The sequence below is a fragment of the Tachysurus vachellii genome, chromosome 22 (genome assembly GCF_030014155.1).
Source record: "Tachysurus vachellii isolate PV-2020 chromosome 22, HZAU_Pvac_v1, whole genome shotgun sequence".
NCBI lineage: Eukaryota > Metazoa > Chordata > Actinopteri > Siluriformes > Bagridae > Tachysurus > Tachysurus vachellii.
The window spans coordinates 17,157,024-17,174,596 of NC_083481.1; the positions used below are offsets into that span (position 1 = coordinate 17,157,024).

General features: G+C 42.3%; 2 protein-coding genes across 9 annotated transcripts in view; both read left to right on the forward strand.

Moving 5' to 3' along the window:
* The window catches only part of sort1a (sortilin 1a), an 18,785-nt gene extending 7,735 nt beyond the window's left edge, over nt 1–11,050 (forward strand). Inside the window, exons 2-21 of the mRNA XM_060857522.1 lie at nt 420–479; nt 2,149–2,222; nt 3,127–3,229; nt 3,346–3,507; nt 3,593–3,666; nt 4,078–4,127; nt 4,228–4,355; nt 4,554–4,698; nt 4,824–4,979; nt 5,229–5,335; nt 5,975–6,077; nt 6,232–6,403; nt 6,730–6,920; nt 7,398–7,587; nt 7,861–7,977; nt 8,173–8,281; nt 8,389–8,498; nt 8,584–8,704; nt 8,785–8,821; nt 9,057–11,050. Coding sequence (XP_060713505.1) covers nt 420–479; nt 2,149–2,222; nt 3,127–3,229; nt 3,346–3,507; nt 3,593–3,666; nt 4,078–4,127; nt 4,228–4,355; nt 4,554–4,698; nt 4,824–4,979; nt 5,229–5,335; nt 5,975–6,077; nt 6,232–6,403; nt 6,730–6,920; nt 7,398–7,587; nt 7,861–7,977; nt 8,173–8,281; nt 8,389–8,498; nt 8,584–8,704; nt 8,785–8,805 — 2,193 coding nt within the window. The 3' untranslated portion in view covers nt 8,806–8,821; nt 9,057–11,050. The remainder of the gene's footprint in view (nt 1–419; nt 480–2,148; nt 2,223–3,126; nt 3,230–3,345; nt 3,508–3,592; nt 3,667–4,077; nt 4,128–4,227; nt 4,356–4,553; nt 4,699–4,823; nt 4,980–5,228; nt 5,336–5,974; nt 6,078–6,231; nt 6,404–6,729; nt 6,921–7,397; nt 7,588–7,860; nt 7,978–8,172; nt 8,282–8,388; nt 8,499–8,583; nt 8,705–8,784; nt 8,822–9,056) is intronic.
* A 901-nt stretch (nt 11,051–11,951) lies between these two features.
* nfya (nuclear transcription factor Y, alpha) lies at nt 11,952–17,471 on the forward strand. Of its 8 annotated transcripts, XM_060857531.1 has the most exons (10): nt 11,999–12,118; nt 13,136–13,242; nt 13,380–13,460; nt 13,950–14,096; nt 14,280–14,411; nt 14,524–14,623; nt 14,909–15,054; nt 15,171–15,344; nt 15,519–15,620; nt 16,898–17,471. In XM_060857531.1, exons 2-10 carry the CDS (start codon nt 13,165–13,167, stop codon nt 16,958–16,960), a joined length of 1,023 nt encoding a protein of 340 aa, XP_060713514.1. In that variant the 5' UTR covers nt 11,999–12,118; nt 13,136–13,164; the 3' UTR covers nt 16,961–17,471. The 8 variants fall into 8 exon arrangements, with proteins under 8 accessions (XP_060713508.1, XP_060713514.1, XP_060713512.1 ...); XM_060857529.1 differs by lacking the exon at nt 13,380–13,460; XM_060857525.1 differs by lacking the exons at nt 13,380–13,460; nt 16,898–17,471 and having other exon boundaries at nt 11,952–12,065; nt 15,519–16,574.
* Nucleotides 17,472–17,573: the final 102 nt, after the last annotated feature.

Genomic DNA, 17,573 nt, shown 5'->3' on the forward strand with positions numbered 1-17,573 from the left:
CACACACACAAAGACATTCCAATGGTGAACCCAGTGGTGAAAAGAAGGAGGGGGTTTTGCTCTTCCTCAGTTTTTTCTCTCTCTCTCTCTCACACACACACACACACACACACACACAGGCCCCCTGCTGTATTTCCCCGTCTGGTTTTTGGGGATGAAGCACAGCACTTTCCAAATGAACACAGGAAATCACATCACCCTGTGTAGTGAACTAATGTCTCGCTATGATTTACCGTCAGTAAATGAACGCCGGTAACACTGTTACCATGGTAACTCCATGCTTAACCGTTACAAGCCACACACCTACCTTGTTCTGTCTATCATGTAGTTGTGTAATATTTTGTTACAGCATGAACATTAACAAGTTTGCTGATGTGTAATCCATCACTTTTATGTTTTTGTCCCTGCGTCTCTTGCAGCGTGTCTTTAACGACGTGTCCGGCTCCGTGTCTCTTGCCTGGGTGGGAGACGGAACAGGGGTGAGTGTTTACGTCCCTCCAGTATGAACCGTTGATTCCACTTCTGTTCCACTTCTCTGTGATTTCTACTATGGCCTACAAAACACTGACAGTGCCCGTAACAACACTCCTGAGCGTTTATGCTAGAATACTTCTACATAATAATATTTTGTAATGCAACTCTGTGTCTGGGTTTTGACAGAATTCACTGTTTACTATTGTTATTGTGTGTTTTACTGTTAATTCCTTACTGTTAAATCCTGTCTGTGTTTGGCCTCATAGTCTTAATTAATTAAAATTAATGGCCTTAATGTTTTAAGATTCATTTGTCACAAGGTCCAGCACCTGGTTAGTGGAGAGTTCGATGTGATGTGAGTGCCAGACACACTGTGATGGAAAGTAAGAAGAGTGGAGGACATTCATCTCACGGTCATCTAGCCTTTAAAAGCCGTTCTTCCTCTCGAGCTACGAGAGAGCCGCTGTCCTCCCGAGCTTGTGTTTGTGTTTGGCTTCATGCTCTGAGTCTGTGGTATGCGACCCTTTCCGAATCGCAAAACCCGGGGCGAATCGAATTTCAGATTTTTCCCCACCATGTTTTCTAAAAAAGAGGTTCGGCACCGAACGCAGCTCTGTATCGGAGAGACAGAAATGTCAGACATCAGCAAAATTCCAGTGCTGAAAATCCAGCTATGAAAATAAGGAATGTTTATGAAAGAACCGTGAGTGTTTTATTGCAGTGTGAGGGACTAAACGATTCTTATTTTATTAAAGGACGCACTCGGGGAGAGATGTCAGCTATTGTATAAAATAGCAGTGTGATCGGTGTCAGTCCGAGTAGAAACACATACACGTACAGGTTGAACGAGAGAGTGCAACAAAATGAAAAACAGAGAGGTTTTATAAAAGCCAGTGTTCTGTGCAGTCTGTTTGTCCGACCGAGGGGGGGAAAAAGCTCTATTAAATGCCTCGGTGCACATCTAACGACAGACTGCACTCACCATCTGACCTTCTCCAGAACTGGCCTCTCTCTCTCTCACTCACTCACTCACTCTCTCACACTCACTCACTCTATTTTTCCCTGTCTTTCAGTCTGTCTGTCTGTTTTCCTTGCTCTTTTCTCACTCTTTCTCCCACACACATGCACACACACACACACACACACACACACACACACACACACACACACACACAAATCTGGGCTTGGAGTCACACGGCACTGAGAGTAATGTCCTCATACCCACAGGTTGGCAGACTCAAACCAAAGGGAAACAAAAAGGGTTTTTGGATAAGGCTGTTGTATGCCCAAAAGGATTAGAGCCTAGATGGCCAAAAAGGCCAATGACTTATTTTAAGTAACAAGATAATATTTTAATTAATTATATTGGAATGAAATAAAAAAAAATGTGTGTTTAACATCATCATCCTAATTGGTTCGGTGAAACTGTCAGGCTTCCTCAAATATTTTAAAAGAAAGTGCAAAAATGCAACTAGAATTATAATAATGACGTTCTAATTGTTGTAAATTTACAGATACATTTTTTATTGTTCCGTTGCAGTTTGGTTTTTGTGGTGTAGATCTGATGGGTTACGGTTGGGATATGGGGTGGTGATGATATTCATTCCTTCTCACACCGTTTCTTTTCAATCCATAAAAATCAACTGTATTTGTGCTTTGTGTTGCTTTGTGCAGGTGCTGCTGGTCCTCACTACGTATCAAATGCCGTTGTTCATGTTCCGCTTTAGTGAGCCCAAACTCTACAGGAGGTAAGTGTGTGTCTGTGCGGGGTGGGCGTGTGTGTGTGTGTGTGTGTGTGTGTGTGCGCGCGTGCGGAGTGTGTGTGTGCGTGCGTGCGGAGTGTGTGTGTGCGTGCGGAGTGTGTGTGTGCGCTCGGAGTGTGTGTGTGTGTGTGTGTGTGTGTGTGCGCTCGGAGTGTGTGTGTGTGTGTGTGTGTGTGTGTGTGTGCGCGCTCGGAGTGTGTGTGTGTGTGTGTGTGTGTGTGTGCGCTCGGAGTGTGTGTGTGTGTGTGTGTGCGCTCGGAGTGTGTGTGTGTGTGTGTGTGTGTGCGCGCGCGGAGTGTGTGTGCGCGCGCGGAGTGTGTGTGCGCGCGCGGAGTGTGTGTGCGCGCGCGGAGTGTGTGTGCGCGCGCGGAGTGTGTGTGCGCGCGCGGAGTGTGTGTGCGCGCGCGGAGTGTGTGTGCGCGCGCGGAGTGTGTGTGCGCGCGCGGAGTGTGTGTGCGCGCGCGGAGTGTGTGTGCGCGCGCGGAGTGTGTGTGCGCGCGCGGAGTGTGTGTGCGCGCGTGTGCGCTCGGAGTGTGTGTGTGTGCGTGCGCTCGGAGTGTGTGTGTGTGCGTGCGCTCGGAGTGTGTGTGTGTGCGTGCGCTCGGAGTGTGTGTGTGTGCGCTCGGAGTGTGTGTGTGCGCGCTCGGAGTGTGTGTGTGCGCGCTCGGAGTGTGTGTGTGCGCGCTCGGAGTGTGTGTGTGCGCGCTCGGAGTGTGTGTGTGCGCGCTCGGAGTGTGTGTGTGCGCGCTCGGAGTGTGTGTGTGTGTGTGCGCTCGGAGTGTACTGTATGTGTGTGTGGACGCGTGGAGTGTGTGTGCATTTAAAAAGCAAATTATTCAAGCCTCCTTTCATTCCTATTTCTCACTAATATTAACCCTGTGTGTCCCAGTGAAGACCATGGGAAGACCTTCCAGGACATCACGGATCTCCTGAACAACACCTTCATCATGACGCATTTCGGCATCGCCTTTAGCCCGGACAACTCCGGAAAGGTGAGGCTGAAACTCCTCATGAACCTGGATGATTGTATTGTTTGTTCTGCTGTTCACCCAAAGCTCAGGGAGAGAAAAAGCATGCGTCATGTCATGTTTTATTGTTTTCTCCCCAGGTGATCCTCACAGGTAATTTGTCAGAGGGAAAAGGCTCGAGAATTTTATGCTCACTGGATTTCGGGAAGAGTTTCACCTCCTCTGACCTGCCTTTCCAAGTGCTGATGCAGATCACCTACAACCCGGAGAACAACAGCGTACTGGCCGTTATTAGCACATTGGTGAGCTCAGGATTTATCTCCTAACTACAGTGGAATATCTCTATATTCAATATAAAAACTCTGTGCTGTTTGTTCCTCTGTGCAGTATGACCTGTGGCTCTCTGAGGACTTTGGGCTCCACTGGAAGAAGATTCATGACACAGTGTGTCTTGCGAAATGGTAACACACACACACACACACACACACACACACACACATGCATATGAAGTAATAGAATTGAAGTGATTCCCAGAGGACTTTGATATCGTTCTGATTATTCAGAGGCAATTTTACTTTAATGGTCTCAAAGCTCTTTTCAAAATAAGCAAGAACCTAACTAGTTAACGATGGATGTCCACTTGAATGTAAAGACTTGTGATAAGAGAGCACATATTAAGTGTTGTTTTGGGGCCTGCATGTGAAACACCTTGATAAGTGAACAAAAAAAAACACACATGCTATAAACACTGTGCAAATGGGCCCATTAACTTTGCAGTGTCACTGTCTAAAAGTGGTGATTGAATGGTTTGATGCTCAATCGTGTGTGTGTGTGTCTGTCTGTCTGTCTGTCTGTGTCTTTCTCTGTCTTAGGGGGACTGCTGATACTCTGTTTTTCACCACAAACCCAAACGGTTCCTGTAGTGAGTCTTGTTCTCATGTTTCTATGGAAAATGGTCAGACACAACTGCTTATTGTTTGTCCCTGTTATAAAGTAAGTGTGTGTGTGTGTTGTACTGTAAGGTGAAAAAGGAATACTGGAGTTGAAGAAGACCACAGATTTTGGCCGAAGCTTTAAGAAGATAGGGAGCAGGATTTACTCGTTTGGCCTGGGTGGCCGCTTTCTCTTTGCTTCCGTAATGTCCACCACGGTATGCTCGTATATGTGTGTCTGTGTAGTTGAGCGTGTCTGTCTGTCTCCCTGTCTGTGTACCTTGTCAACCCATAACGTCCCCGTAATTACAGCAAGATATGACAATTTTGAGAATGTGAAGACATTTAGTTGGCTTTCACAATATTTTTCTTTCTCTTTCTCTCTTTCTCTTTTGCTCTCTCTTTCTCTCTGTCAGAGTTCAATGCGCATGATTCATGTGTCTGTGGATCAGGGTGAGGTTTGGGACATGGCCCAGCTGCCCGATGTGGGACATGAACAGTTTTATTCTATACTGTCTTCCAATGATGACATGGTGTTTGTGCATGTGGATGAACCAGGAGGTCAGTTTTGTGTGTTTGTGTGTGTGTGTGTGTGTGTGTGTGTGTGTGTTACACTGTCTATACCATACATTGAATGGAATAAGAGGAAAAATAGTGCACAAATGCCTGCTCTGAATCTTGTCCAGACTCAGGGATGGGCGTTATCTACGTGTCTGATTCCCGAGGCATCGTCTTCTCCAAATCCCTCGAGCGCCATCTTTACACCTCTACAGGTGGTGAAACTGACTTTACTGTCGTCAGCTCGCTCAGGGGAGTCTATATGACCAGCGTGCTGGCTCACGGTACACACACACACACGCACAAATGTAGCATCCACTTATTGATGCTATTATAAACTTCTCCAATTAGCTAATTCGTCCAAACACATTGTCTGCACACTTTGTTGGTCTGTTTTGTATCATGTGTGCTGAATAATCTGCTGTGTGCTCTTCCAAAACCCTCTGGAAAAAGAACTGGTGTGTTCAATCATGTGTGCATGTTTGTGTGTACTGTGGGGTGATGTAAGCTGGTGTGTGTTTTCGACTGTGCAGATGGTTCTGTTCAGACAGTGATAACGTTCAATCAGGGAGGAAATTGGAGGCCTCTAAAGAAACCCTGGAACGCAGAGTGTGACTCCACCGCAAAGGATCCGGACATGGTGAGAATTCTCGGACACACACATACAGTATACACACGGATCTGGTTTAGAGGAGTTGTTTTACATTAGGGTGCAAGAGTGAGAACACTGAATAGACAGACATTGTCAGTTTGTTCTTGAGGATTGAAGTCTTGCGTCTTTCCCTGATACTTCGTGTACTGCCACACAGAACCAGAGGAAATTCATGAAATGCTTCTTATTAATGAACAATACTAATAATATTAAGTGTTTTATTCATAGGGAAATAGAATTCTTTCTGTCACCATCAACATTTAACTTGTGACAACCAAGGTTATGATTAGGAGTTCTCCGTGTAGGCATGTAAAACAGGAAATACCCTGAGTCTTAAATCATAGACTTGTACCCATGCATTCTGTTTGTATCCAGCCTCGGTGCTGTCTTTTTTTTTGGTGCACGTCTCAAAATATGTGCCAACTAGGGATACTGTTTATATAAGTATGATTAACATCATACTGGCTTAATTTACACACTGCTGCTTCGCCGATTTAAACACGATCAGGGTCGTGAACAACACTCTTGTTATTTATACAGCAGTCAGAGCTGGTTAGTCTGTTATAGTGCATGAAGGAAATGGTAAACTGTGTGGGATGTTGTGTGTGTTTGTTTGTGTTGCTATAGTGTAGTCTGCATATTCACGCCTCCTACAGCACGGCGATGAGGCTCAACGTGCCCATGCTGCCGCTGACTGACCCCAATGCTGTTGGTCTCATCCTTGCTCATGGTACACACACACATACACACACGTGCGCGTGCATTTGATTGGGCCACAAAAACACTGACACGTTGATGCGGAAGGTTGCCCTTTTAGTTGCCCTTGAGATCCTGAGATGGTACAGACCTAGCTAGCTGACTTTAAACGAACCTTTTCTCCTCAGGGAGCGTCGGGGACGCCGTATCCATCTTGTCTCCTGATGTTTACGTGTCTGATGACGGTGGGTACACTTGGACACGTGCACTCAGAGGACCACACCATTATGCCATCCTGGACTCAGGAGGACTGCTGGTGGCTGTGGAGCACAGCCCCATCCATCCTATCTCACAGATCAAGTGAGTCCTGCTGCTTACACTGAAAACAACAAAAATAGCAATCAGGGTTTTATTTTCTAATTTTTGATGATTGTTATATCATTCTTTGACTGAAACTGAGTTAAATTGGCTGAAATGTGCAACATGATTAGAATTGGACTGCAAGAGAAAACATTGTTCTTTTCTGCCTTCATTTAATTATTAATATTAATCTCTAATTAATCTCTGAGCTGTGGTTTTATTTGATTTGAATTTCTAACTTTTATTTGACCCGAACATTTTTTTTCTTCATGAACTGCTTTTTTTTTCTTTGTCTTATGTTTATTTGCTGTCTTTTTCATCATTAGGTTTTCCACAGACGAGGGCCAGTGTTGGCACGCATATAACTTCACGGACACGGCGCTGTACTTCACGGGTTTGGCCTCGGAGCCTGGGGCTCGGTCTTTGAGCCTCAGCCTTTGGGGATACAGACAGCCTGTGTTTAATCAACACTTGGTGTCCATCACTATAGACTTTCACCAGCTGCTCTCCAGAGACTGTGAGTGTGTGTGTGTGTGTGTATGTGTTCAAGAGACATTAGGACCGCAGAACAACAGTCCACATTTGTGTAAACACATGCATAATTCCATGTATGTATACAACTAAACTAAAAGAACTGTTAAAGTGTCATTATGTGCATGAATGACACAAACGTACACATTTAAGTACTTTTATAATCTCTCCAATCATAACACAGTCCAGCAGAATGTTGTTTTCACTACAGGGTTATTTTGTATTTTGTCCATTACTAAATATTTCTCAAGGATTTAGAAGCTGCAATTAATCAAACAAACACATTGTGCTGCAGTGTAGTGTGTCTGTGTTTATAGTCATTTTGAATACTTCAAATTCTCACTCCCCTCTCTCTCCCTCTCTCTCTCTCTCTCTCTCTCTCTCTCTCTCTCTCTCTCTCTCTCTCTCTCTCTCTCTCCCCCTCTCCCTCTCCCTCTCCCTCCCTCTGCGTCTCCCTCTGCAGGTGGAGAGGAGGATTATGTGCAATGGCTTGCCCACTCCGATAACACTGGCAACCCGAATGATGGCTGTCTGTTGGGATACAAAGAAAAATATTTACGTCTACGCAAAGACTCGGTGTGCCGAAACGGAAGGGATTTTGTCATCACCAAGCAGCCCACGCCGTGTCCCTGCACTCTGGATGACTTCCATTGGTGAGATTTGGTGCTGAACTTTATATGGCTGGTTATAGTAAGCTTTTATCTTCGCTTCATTTCATGTTTGATTTTTTTTTTATACATAAATAAAGGTAAAATTAAAAAAAAAAATATGTGGGTTCTTACAATACTAATAGCAAATAAATTGTCTGAGGAAATGGGTAATAAATAAATTTGAACAGACCTCCTGAGGAATGAGAGTTGAGAGACAGTTAAATCTAGTATGTGTAATGCCTCTCCTTTTTTCTCATTCTCTCTCCTCTTCTGTAGTGATTTTGGCTATTACCGTGCCATGAACAGCTCGGAGTGTTTGGAACAGCCAGAGCTGAAGGGCAAATCACTCGAGTTCTGCCTGCGTGGCCGTAAAGAGCAGCTCCAAACCAGCGGGTACAGCTTAGTCAAATTATTTTTATTATTATTATTATTATTATTATTATTATTATTATTATTATTTCAAAACTTAGGGGTGTCTCAACTGACACAAATGCCACTGATAAAATCTACAGCCTTATTTATTTCACACCATTTTGCATTTTTCTTACAATCCTTGTTGTTGCTTACCATTTGCTCTCTGTTGTCCAGTTACAGAAAGATCCCCGGAGATGGGTGTGAAGGAGGCATACAACCGGAGAGAAAAGTGATCGACCTGAGCAAGAAGTGTGCCAGTAACCTGCTGAGTCCAGAGTTTCTAGTGAGAGAGCCATACTTTTAATGCTACATACTGGCACATACTGGAATCTGGGTAGAAATAAGAGCTGTCAGATGTCTAGGTGAGCTTATCTGTATCATGTTTATCAGTCTCAGTCAGGAAGCGTGGCTCCTATTGTGTCCGTCATCATCCTCGTTCTGCTCGTCTGTGCCGTGGCTGCTGGGGTCCTGCTCATCAAGAAGTATGTGTGTGGAGGAAGGTAGGATCTGATGGAATTATATAAAGTGAACAGAGTTTAGTTCGTATTGTCACCAGTTTGATTTTGACAGATGTTTGTGCATTAGGTTCCTGGTGCACCGGTATTCAGAGATGCAGAGGCATGTGGAAGCTAATGCCGTTGAAGGTGTGGATGACGTGGACACTACAGAGGCAGACAAGTCCGGTTACAATGACGATTCTGATGAGGTATCTATACCAGCACAAATTTTTGGCTTGATTGTGTTACATTTACAGAGTGTTAAAAGTCTGTTTATGTGTTTCTGTAGGACCTTCTGGCTGGAAATTGAGGTAGAAAATTCTCAGGTATTGTCAAATTGGATTCTTTGCTGTGCCCTCTTCAGGTGTCTGTGTGAGTGTCTGTCTGTCTGTGTGAGAGTGTCTGTCTGTCTGTCTGTGTGAGAGTGTCTGTCTGTCTGTGTGAGAGTGTCTGTCTGTCTGTCTGTGTGAGAGTGTCTGTCTGTGTGAGAGTGTCTGTGTGTGTGAGTGAGTGAAAGTGTGATCAGCAATGTTCGATTATTTGTGCTCTGATTGTTTTTAGGTAAACATTAAACCCCGTGTGGACCCTGGACTCATTTACTGAGGAATGAAACTTTTTTGTCCCCTCCTTTTTTTCCTTTATTTTTCCCCAAGTTCTAGCCACTGGACAGGAGGCAATTAGCAGATTTTTTTTTTTTTTTTGGACACCTCTTTTTTTCCCCTTTACTTCTGCAGATGACTTCACTGGTTGTAGTTTTACAGCTGATTGTTAGCTAAAGTCTGATTTTTGAGAAATTTTAAGGACTGGATTTTTAGACAGAATTTCCAGTGTTCTTTAGGCTGACAAATAGAAAATTGGTTATTAGAGATGGCGTTTTTTTAATAAAAAAAAACGTGATTTAGGGTTAATGCAAATGTTATTAACACGATCACAGAACGTGCTTAAAGGAATATTCTAGCTCAGTTCAACCTAACATGATCACAACAAAAGGATTTCAGAATCTTTCCCTGTACTGAGAAAAGAACTCAATGTTTCAGCAGAAAACATATAAAGATTAAATAAATGGGGGGAAAAAACCCCAAAAACATAATAATATCCATTCGCTATCAGTTTCACCGTTCAAATTCTTCCTTATTCTAAAAACTAAATAATTAATGAATAAACTTTTATTGATGCACCGGCATCTGCCCTTAGACTTGCATATATAAATGAATTCAACATGAACAAGTTTTCTGTTCCTTTCTCAATGCAGGGAAATGAAATTGAGTAAAAACAAAATCACTGAATTATTTTTTTTAAAATAAAAGTTTCTTCAAACTGTTACATCTGAAAGAAAGTAAGAAAAAAAAACAGCTCTTTTTAACCATCTTAGGAACTAGCACAAGCTTATGAGCACCTAAGACGTAGGATTGAAACACCAGTGCCATTTTCTAGGTTTTTTTTTTCTGTAAAAATTCAGCTAGGGTAATTTAAAACAGTATTACAAAGCAATAACAGTTCACTAAGCTAAGTTTCAATGAGTGTATTCATGTTTGTACAGGCTAAACAAGGCTAAATGGATATGTTGTGCAACGATTGTGGTCATTCATCTTAATTATGATGCACAAGATGGAAAAAAGCGGCTAGTCACGTGCTTTGCTTCTAGCTTTTGTTGTGTTATGTCCTTGGGCGGAGGTATTTTCACATCTGCACTCTGGGGTTTTTACTGATGACCCACTAAGCTCATAAGCTACGCATTTTTAAGCAGTTGTGCACTGAACAAAAAATGCTCCTGATGGTATAAGATTAGATTTTTATTTTTTTTTGCATGACTTTGTAGTAAGTAATAAGTGATTTTATGATAAACAAAAATGAATAAGGGAGTTTGTGAACTTATCTTTTTACTACACAAAGGAAAATTACTTTTCTTAGCAATAAATAATCTAATGGCTGTTTGTCTAATCAATGGTAATATCTATGGCACAATTTAGTGCCGTGAGAGTATTGCGCAACAATGCAATGCAGTGTGTATGTAATTTGCTCAAAAACGGAGATGCTTGCGTCTCGGATTTTATGCCAGTCGGGAAATAAAACCCAAGAGGCCAGTCAGTGTAATAGTGCGATAGACTTGAGTGCATAGGTTTGTCAGGAGGGTGTTTGCCCAAAGATGATGTGAATACATTATGTTTTTTGGTACTCATTGTTTTTAAAGGTACATGTCTCAGGGCCCCTGGTTTTCACTTTCAGCTTCAAAATGTGATGAGGAAAAAGCTTGAGTGAGACCTCAGTGTTTGATTGCTGGAAAGGATTTGTCACTATTCGGTATTTTAATGCTACTGGGGTAAATCACAGAATTTTTCAGCACCTGTCTTTTGAATGTAAGGGAATAAACATGACGTTTTAATTCCAGAGCTGTAAATAAAATATGTACAGATAAGCTACTGTTCATAACTACTTAATGTCTGACATTTTAATCCAAGTCTCAGAAGCCCAACAAAAATGCAAAGCCTTGATTTGATAACATTTTATTGTCCTAAGTTTTTGTTCAACCAGAATAAAGAATTTAAAACCTTTTATACCATTGTTATTTTTTTGACTGAGTGAGAACGGAGCACTTACATTTACAGCTTACGTACACTTGTAGTATATCCTTTGATTTCTGTATTTTGGTGATTGTGTGGAACTATTTATTGTGAATAAGCTAATCAGATGCAGTAAGCATCATTAAATGCAGAAACGCTGTTGAACGTCCATTAAACCTGTTCTAGCAGCTGTGAAGTCTTTCTCTCACCAGCCTCGAGTTAAAACAAAGTTAAGGTAGCACAAACTATTGTGATATAAATGTCTGAAATTCAATAAAATTACATCTTCCATAAACAGCTCCAATTTTTTTAGTTTCAGTTAGCTTTAGTCATCTGAATTATTTTATAAAAAATATGTGATTATTAGAGAGACATGCGGATATTGATTTGCTTTCTTTTTTCCTCCTTGTTTACTTGATGACTTTATTTGTATTTTCATCGTTCAGTTGTACTGAAATTGTATTGCATTTTTGTCTTAAAAGAACCAAATCTCATGTTTGTGTGTGTCTGTGTCACAGAGAGAGAGACAGAAGACAGAGAGAGAGAGACAGACAGAGAGAGAGAGAGAGAGAGAGAGAGAGAGAGACAGACAGACAGAGAGAGAGACAGAGACAGAGAGAGAGACAGACAGAGAGAGAGAGAGAGACAGACAGAGAGAGACAGAGAGACACACACAGAGACAGTGAGAGAGACACACACAGAGACAGTGAGAGAGACATACACAGAGACAGAGTGAGAGAGACACACAGAGACAGAGATGGACAGAGAGAGAATCAAACAGAGACAGACATATACAGACAGAGAGAGAGAGAGACAAACAGACAGATACAGAGAGAGAGAGACAGATACAGACAGACTCCCACCCACCCACACTGTACTGCACTGTAACTGTCCCTCCCTCATTCTGGGCGCCATTTTGCCGCGCTGTGCTCCTGTGCGCGAGCGAGTTGTGATTGGGTTCCGCGCGCCGCCATTGGAGCCAATCAGCGGTGATCAAAGCGGGAAGACGGTGAGTGCGCGAGGCGCCGAGAGGGGATGGGACTCGGTAACCGATGGCGATTGGTGTGTGTCCGACCAACCAAAAGACTAAAACCGTTATAAACAGGAATTTAACGGCACGATCCGTGTGTGTATGAACACTTAACGGTGTGTTCATTTACACGACCGAGTTAGCCGAGAAGCTAACCGCCATAAAGAGGCCTAGCTAGCTGTGTTCTTTGTGTTAGCATAGCATAGCAACAACAGCTAGTCTGAGGTAAAAAAAAAATCAGTGCGGCGTCCCAAATGCTCACTTATTTAACTTTAAACGTCTCTTTAGTGCACTAGAAAGAATAACAGGAGAGTGATATCTGTAACACAAGACCTGTAAGACAACTGTTTAGCTAGATATAAATACTGTGAAAAGTTTCGCAATGTTCTGGCTCCATGTTCAGTGCTGGAGACCAAATAAAAACATCTGGTGCTCTGAAAGCTTTTACAGATGCAGCTTGGGTGGAAATGATCACCACTGAATTGAATTTCAACACCTTTATATCAGATGAACTAACATTTTCACCTGGCAGGTGGAAGACACATGGCAGGTCTGTCTATGTTACTGGTGTGGTGTTGTAGAAGACCAGGAACTGATCCCATTTCTATCTGCTGGATATCTTCTAGTCTGCCCATTGTGTGGAGTATACAGGCTTTATTTCCAGCTGGATCTCTGTCCAGGTGTTCATAACTCTTTATGATTATTACCAGGTTATACACACTAGTTATAGGTGTATGCAGCTTAATAAACTTGACCAACACTGTTCAGGGGCAACCTGTTTCTTTCTACCCGTTGGTCTAGTCTTAAAGACTCTGTTCTTCTGAGTTATTCACAGGGCAGATGAGAGAACATAATCTGCGTACCATATATGTTGGCTATTTGGCTGTAAACGCTGTCTCGATATACAATCGTGAAGACTGAGAAATACAGCCACCAAGATGCTTGACAGGAATACGGATTCACGTCAGCTCTTGCGCGCTGCCAAAATACTACTAAACTGAATCTTTATTTTTAGACTCATAAATGCTTTCCCTATTTTGTTCACACAGTGTATCGTTGAGCTGATTAGACACTGAGCATGGAGCAGTTCACCGAGACGACGAGTAGTGGAGAGCAGATTGTGGTGCAGACGTCTGGTGGAGCAGTGCAGCAACAGGTATGGGATGTGTGGCTGAGTGGATGAAAGTGGATGTGGGACGACTGATGAGGAGTTGGCGCAGGCTTCTGTGTGTGTGAGAGAGAGAGAGTGGTGTGTGTGTGTGTAACTGCAAGGCTGCGTTCTCTGTGGTCCAGAGCACAGTGACTGCAGTGCAGCTGCAGGCTGACGGCCAGGTGGATGCGGGTGCGGCCCAGCAGGTGCAGACTCTCCAGGTAGTGGTATTCTCTCCTCGGCCCGTCAGCTGTCTGCATGTACCCGACTATGTCTGTGCCGCATATTCCCAGTCGTCCATGTGTTAACCCTGGACAGTCTGCAAGTGGAGAGATACTGTGTGTGCAGCCATGCCTCATTCGTTCATTTCATAGAATTATTTAATACCGAATTTACTGTTTAATACACTAGTGTGAAACATTTGATGAAAACCCATGTATGAACATGCCTTCATTAAATCAGTGATGTTACTCTGCATGATTATATCATTACATACAGCCAGCCACTATAATGATTGCTATCATGTCACAAATATCATTTGTCCAGTGGCCTGCAGTGCATGCATTTATGAACGTGTAAAAATGTGTTCACTGTTGTACTCAGTGTGTGTTTCGCAGAACTCTATACATTCTGCATGATGTGATCTTGATCTGAACATGAGAGTACTGACAGCTATGGCACACAAAAAAAACTCACTGTTCATCTCTTCTAAGGTTCAAGGGCAGCCATTAATGGTGCAGGTTAGTGGGGGTCAGCTCATTACCCCTTCTGGGCAGCCCATAATGGTGCAGGCTATGCCAGGGGGACAGACGCAGACGATCATGCAGCTACCGGTGACAGGCTCGCAGGGTCTTCAGCAGGTGAGCAGGAGGCATGATATGCTATTAATAGGCTATTAATTTATTATTATATCTATTAATTTGTCATATGGGTTTTAGTCATGTAACTAGATTGTTGGTGTCTATCAAGGTTAAAATAGTGGACACCAGCTTGTAAAATTAAGTGCTGAAAATAGTGCTAAGCTTGCTGTGCGTCTCTGACAGATCCAGCTTGTGCAACCGGGGCAGATTCAGCTCTCAGGAGGTCAAACACTACAGGTACAAACCGCACAGGGACAGACGCAGCAGATCATCATCCAGCAGCCACAGACTGCGGTAACTGCAGGACAGAACCAGGTCTCAACACACACATGCACATAAAAAGGACTGGACTATAGATTGTACTATAGGTATATACTATAGTGTGCAACACACAGGCTCCTTGTAAATGTCGGTGTGTGTTTCTCAGCCTCAGCAGATAACTGTGCAGGGTCAGCAGGCGCAGACGGCAGAGGGTCAGACCATCCTATATCAGCCAGTCAACGCTGATGGAACCATCCTCCAGCAGGGTAAAGCAACAAAAAAAACACTTTCATTTAGGAAATCAAGTGAAAATAATTTCTTGTAGGCTTCATTTAGGAAAGACATTGATATCACAATAAAATAGATATACAGCTTAGGATTGATGAAGCCAGACATCGTCATAAAAAATGTTATTATTTAAAAATATGTAGGAAAATGTCTCTACAAAGCCCCTGCACCAGTATTCTAGTGCACACTGTGATGTCACACAAGGTGTGTTTGCTCAAAGTGAGTTTTACCCTTTCTCTTTGCTGTGTATATGCTCTCCACAGGTATGATCACTATTCCAGCTGCCAGTTTAGCAGGAGGTCAGATCATCCAGGCGGGCTCCAACACGAGTGGCACTGGGGGTCAGGGTACTGTGACCGTCGCCGTTCCCGTCACAGGAAATGTGGTTAACGCTGGAGGAATGGTCATGGTGAGTCACGGGCTGATGTTTATCAAGATTTCTAATTACTTATAATGTTCTTCATATAATAAAATATAATTGGCCATTTTTTTTTTGTTAAATGAATGAATGTTTTTGTTTATCAGATGGTCCAAAGCGGTGGCTCTGTCCCAACCATGCAGCGTATCCCTCTCCCAGGAGCAGAGATGCTGGAGGAGGAGCCGCTCTACGTCAACGCTAAGCAGTACCACCGCATTCTGAAGAGACGCCAGGCTCGCGCCAAGCTGGAGGCCGAGGGCAAAATCCCCAAAGAGAGGAGGGTGAGTTAAACACGATTAACAAAAAAAGCAGAGTTCGTTTCTGTGAGACGTTTTATGTCCAAAAAAAAAGTGGTCTGTCTTGTTTAAAGGGTGTGTTTAGACCTGCATTAATCATATAATTAAATAAAGACATAATGCATTAAAACAATAGTCTAATTATTCTTTACATCCTAGAAATATCTGCACGAGTCTCGTCATCGGCACGCCATGGCACGGAAGCGTGGTGATGGCGGCCGCTTCTTTTCGGGGAAGGAGAAGGACGAGATGTGCATGCAGGTGAGCGGGAGGCTCCAGATAAATCCCAACACTGAATGGACTGCCATGTCTGCCCAACCCCTGGAATAATAACTGCAGGCTTTTTAGCAATACACGCTCTTCTTTTCAAGCTAAAAAGACTGCATGTGTGTATGTCTGTGTGTACATGCTTTAATGCTTTTTTTATGCATGCATCTTTTTTTTTTTATTGCTAAGCCCGTGACTTGATGCCGTTACTGTACAACACAACAAACTGCGCTGAAGCAGCTGTAGGACATCTCAAATCCTAGTTTGTGAATAACTACTTTTATGCATTCGGTTGGATCTGAGCAGTGACTGAACGTGATGCCGTGATGTTCTCCTACTTAGATAAGAAGGACTGTAATTGTTGCAAGCAAATATATTCGTTTGCTTGATTAATTTAGCAATGAACCAATAAATACACTGTAAATATTTTCAGCACTTATAGTCACCGTTTCAGCCGAAACCAAACACAGAGTTCTGTTAAACTGCATCAAATACAGCCGTTTGCAGCAAACACATTTTAAACGTGTCTTTAGCTGATAGACTTTAGAAATTATACTGGATTTTATTCTGACTTCACTTAATCTCAGTAAAGTCAGTATTATAAATTTCATCCTTATGATTTGGGATTATTTACAATAAACTTGCACATTCCTCATTCAAGCTTCATTGTGCTTCAGGAACATTTTATATTATTTTGCATTTCACCGTAACGTGTTTATTTTTATGTGTGCCGTCGCCTGTCTTGTCTGTATCTGTATCCCTGCTGCTTCCTGAGCTCTTCGTCGTTGCTTAATTGTTTGTCAAAAGATATTTAACTGTTGAAATGTTTCAGAAATCAATGCTGTATAAAACATACTGTTTTGTCACATTTATATTCCTGCTGTTTTCGTGTACTGTTTTCTTCGGTTCCTTTTTTTATTCGCAAATAAACACGTATTTTGAGTTTTATTTTCTTCTTGTTTTTAATATCCAAGGGTTTATAAAATTGACTTACTGTACTATATTTATTATAGTATAAAAAAGGTGTAGTTTTGATGACATTTACTAAATTGATATTAATAGATTAATTAACAGATGCATTTTTTTATTTGTATATAAATGCTGTGACTTTATCATCAGTCAGTGTAATATGTGTATGTAATACGTAAAATGTCCCGCTGGTTGTATTGTATATCAATTTGATGTCAAGTTGATTGTTAATTGCCTTCATCGCTCCTCCTCTTCCTCCTTCTTTCTCTCTCTCTCTCTCTCTCTCTCTCTCTGTTTGACAGGACGAGGCAGAGGAGGCAGCAGTGGGAGAGGAAGCTGTGACTCAAATGATCAGCGTTTCTTAACTATTTGTACCACTTTATATGGTGTTTGCTGCAGTGTAAAGCAGTGTAAACTCACTCCCTGCACCGTAGCCGGTGCTTTCTACACTGGCTCTGTTACAGTCTGGTGCTTAACGAGCGAGAATGCTGATCTAGGATCAGTTTTTTATCGCTTTTATCCTTGTACATAATGCAACTATAAAGGTACAGAGAGCCAGGTTAGTGTTCTGCAGAACTATCTCTGTATCAAAGCATGGAAATACTCGAGGAAACATTTCTCGTATTTCTTATCTCGACTTTTAAGGGTTTCTCAGCATGAGTTTTAATATTTTTGTTTAAAACTTGATTTAACTGCATCAGACTTGTTTGTTGTGCAGTGATTTTTCCTCATACAAATTGTGAAAAGATTAAATATTTTGTTGTCTATGCACTTTCTCGTTGATCTTCACAATGTACCGAGTCTTCAAGTCTCATGTAAACTTTACTGCACAAGTATCCATTTGTTTAATAAAAAAACAAACTATGTGTTTGGAAATGCAGGCGTTGTGAAAGCATATAGGTGTAGTTAGCAGTGGTGGGTGGATGTTTTACAGATCAGATCATTTGGACAGCAAACTCTGGAACTATTGTCTTAATA

Excerpts from the sequence above, each read along its gene's own strand:
- nfya (XM_060857531.1), top strand. The coding sequence starts at position 13,165 with ATGGAGCAGTTCACCGAGACGACGAGTAGTGGAGAGCAGATTGTGGTG. Across the intron at positions 13,461-13,949 it reads AGGTGCAGACTCTCCAGGTA|GTTCAAGGGCAGCCATTAAT; the intron begins GTGGTATTCTCT and ends ATCTCTTCTAAG. Across the intron at positions 14,412-14,523 it reads TAACTGCAGGACAGAACCAG|CCTCAGCAGATAACTGTGCA; the intron begins GTCTCAACACAC and ends TGTGTTTCTCAG.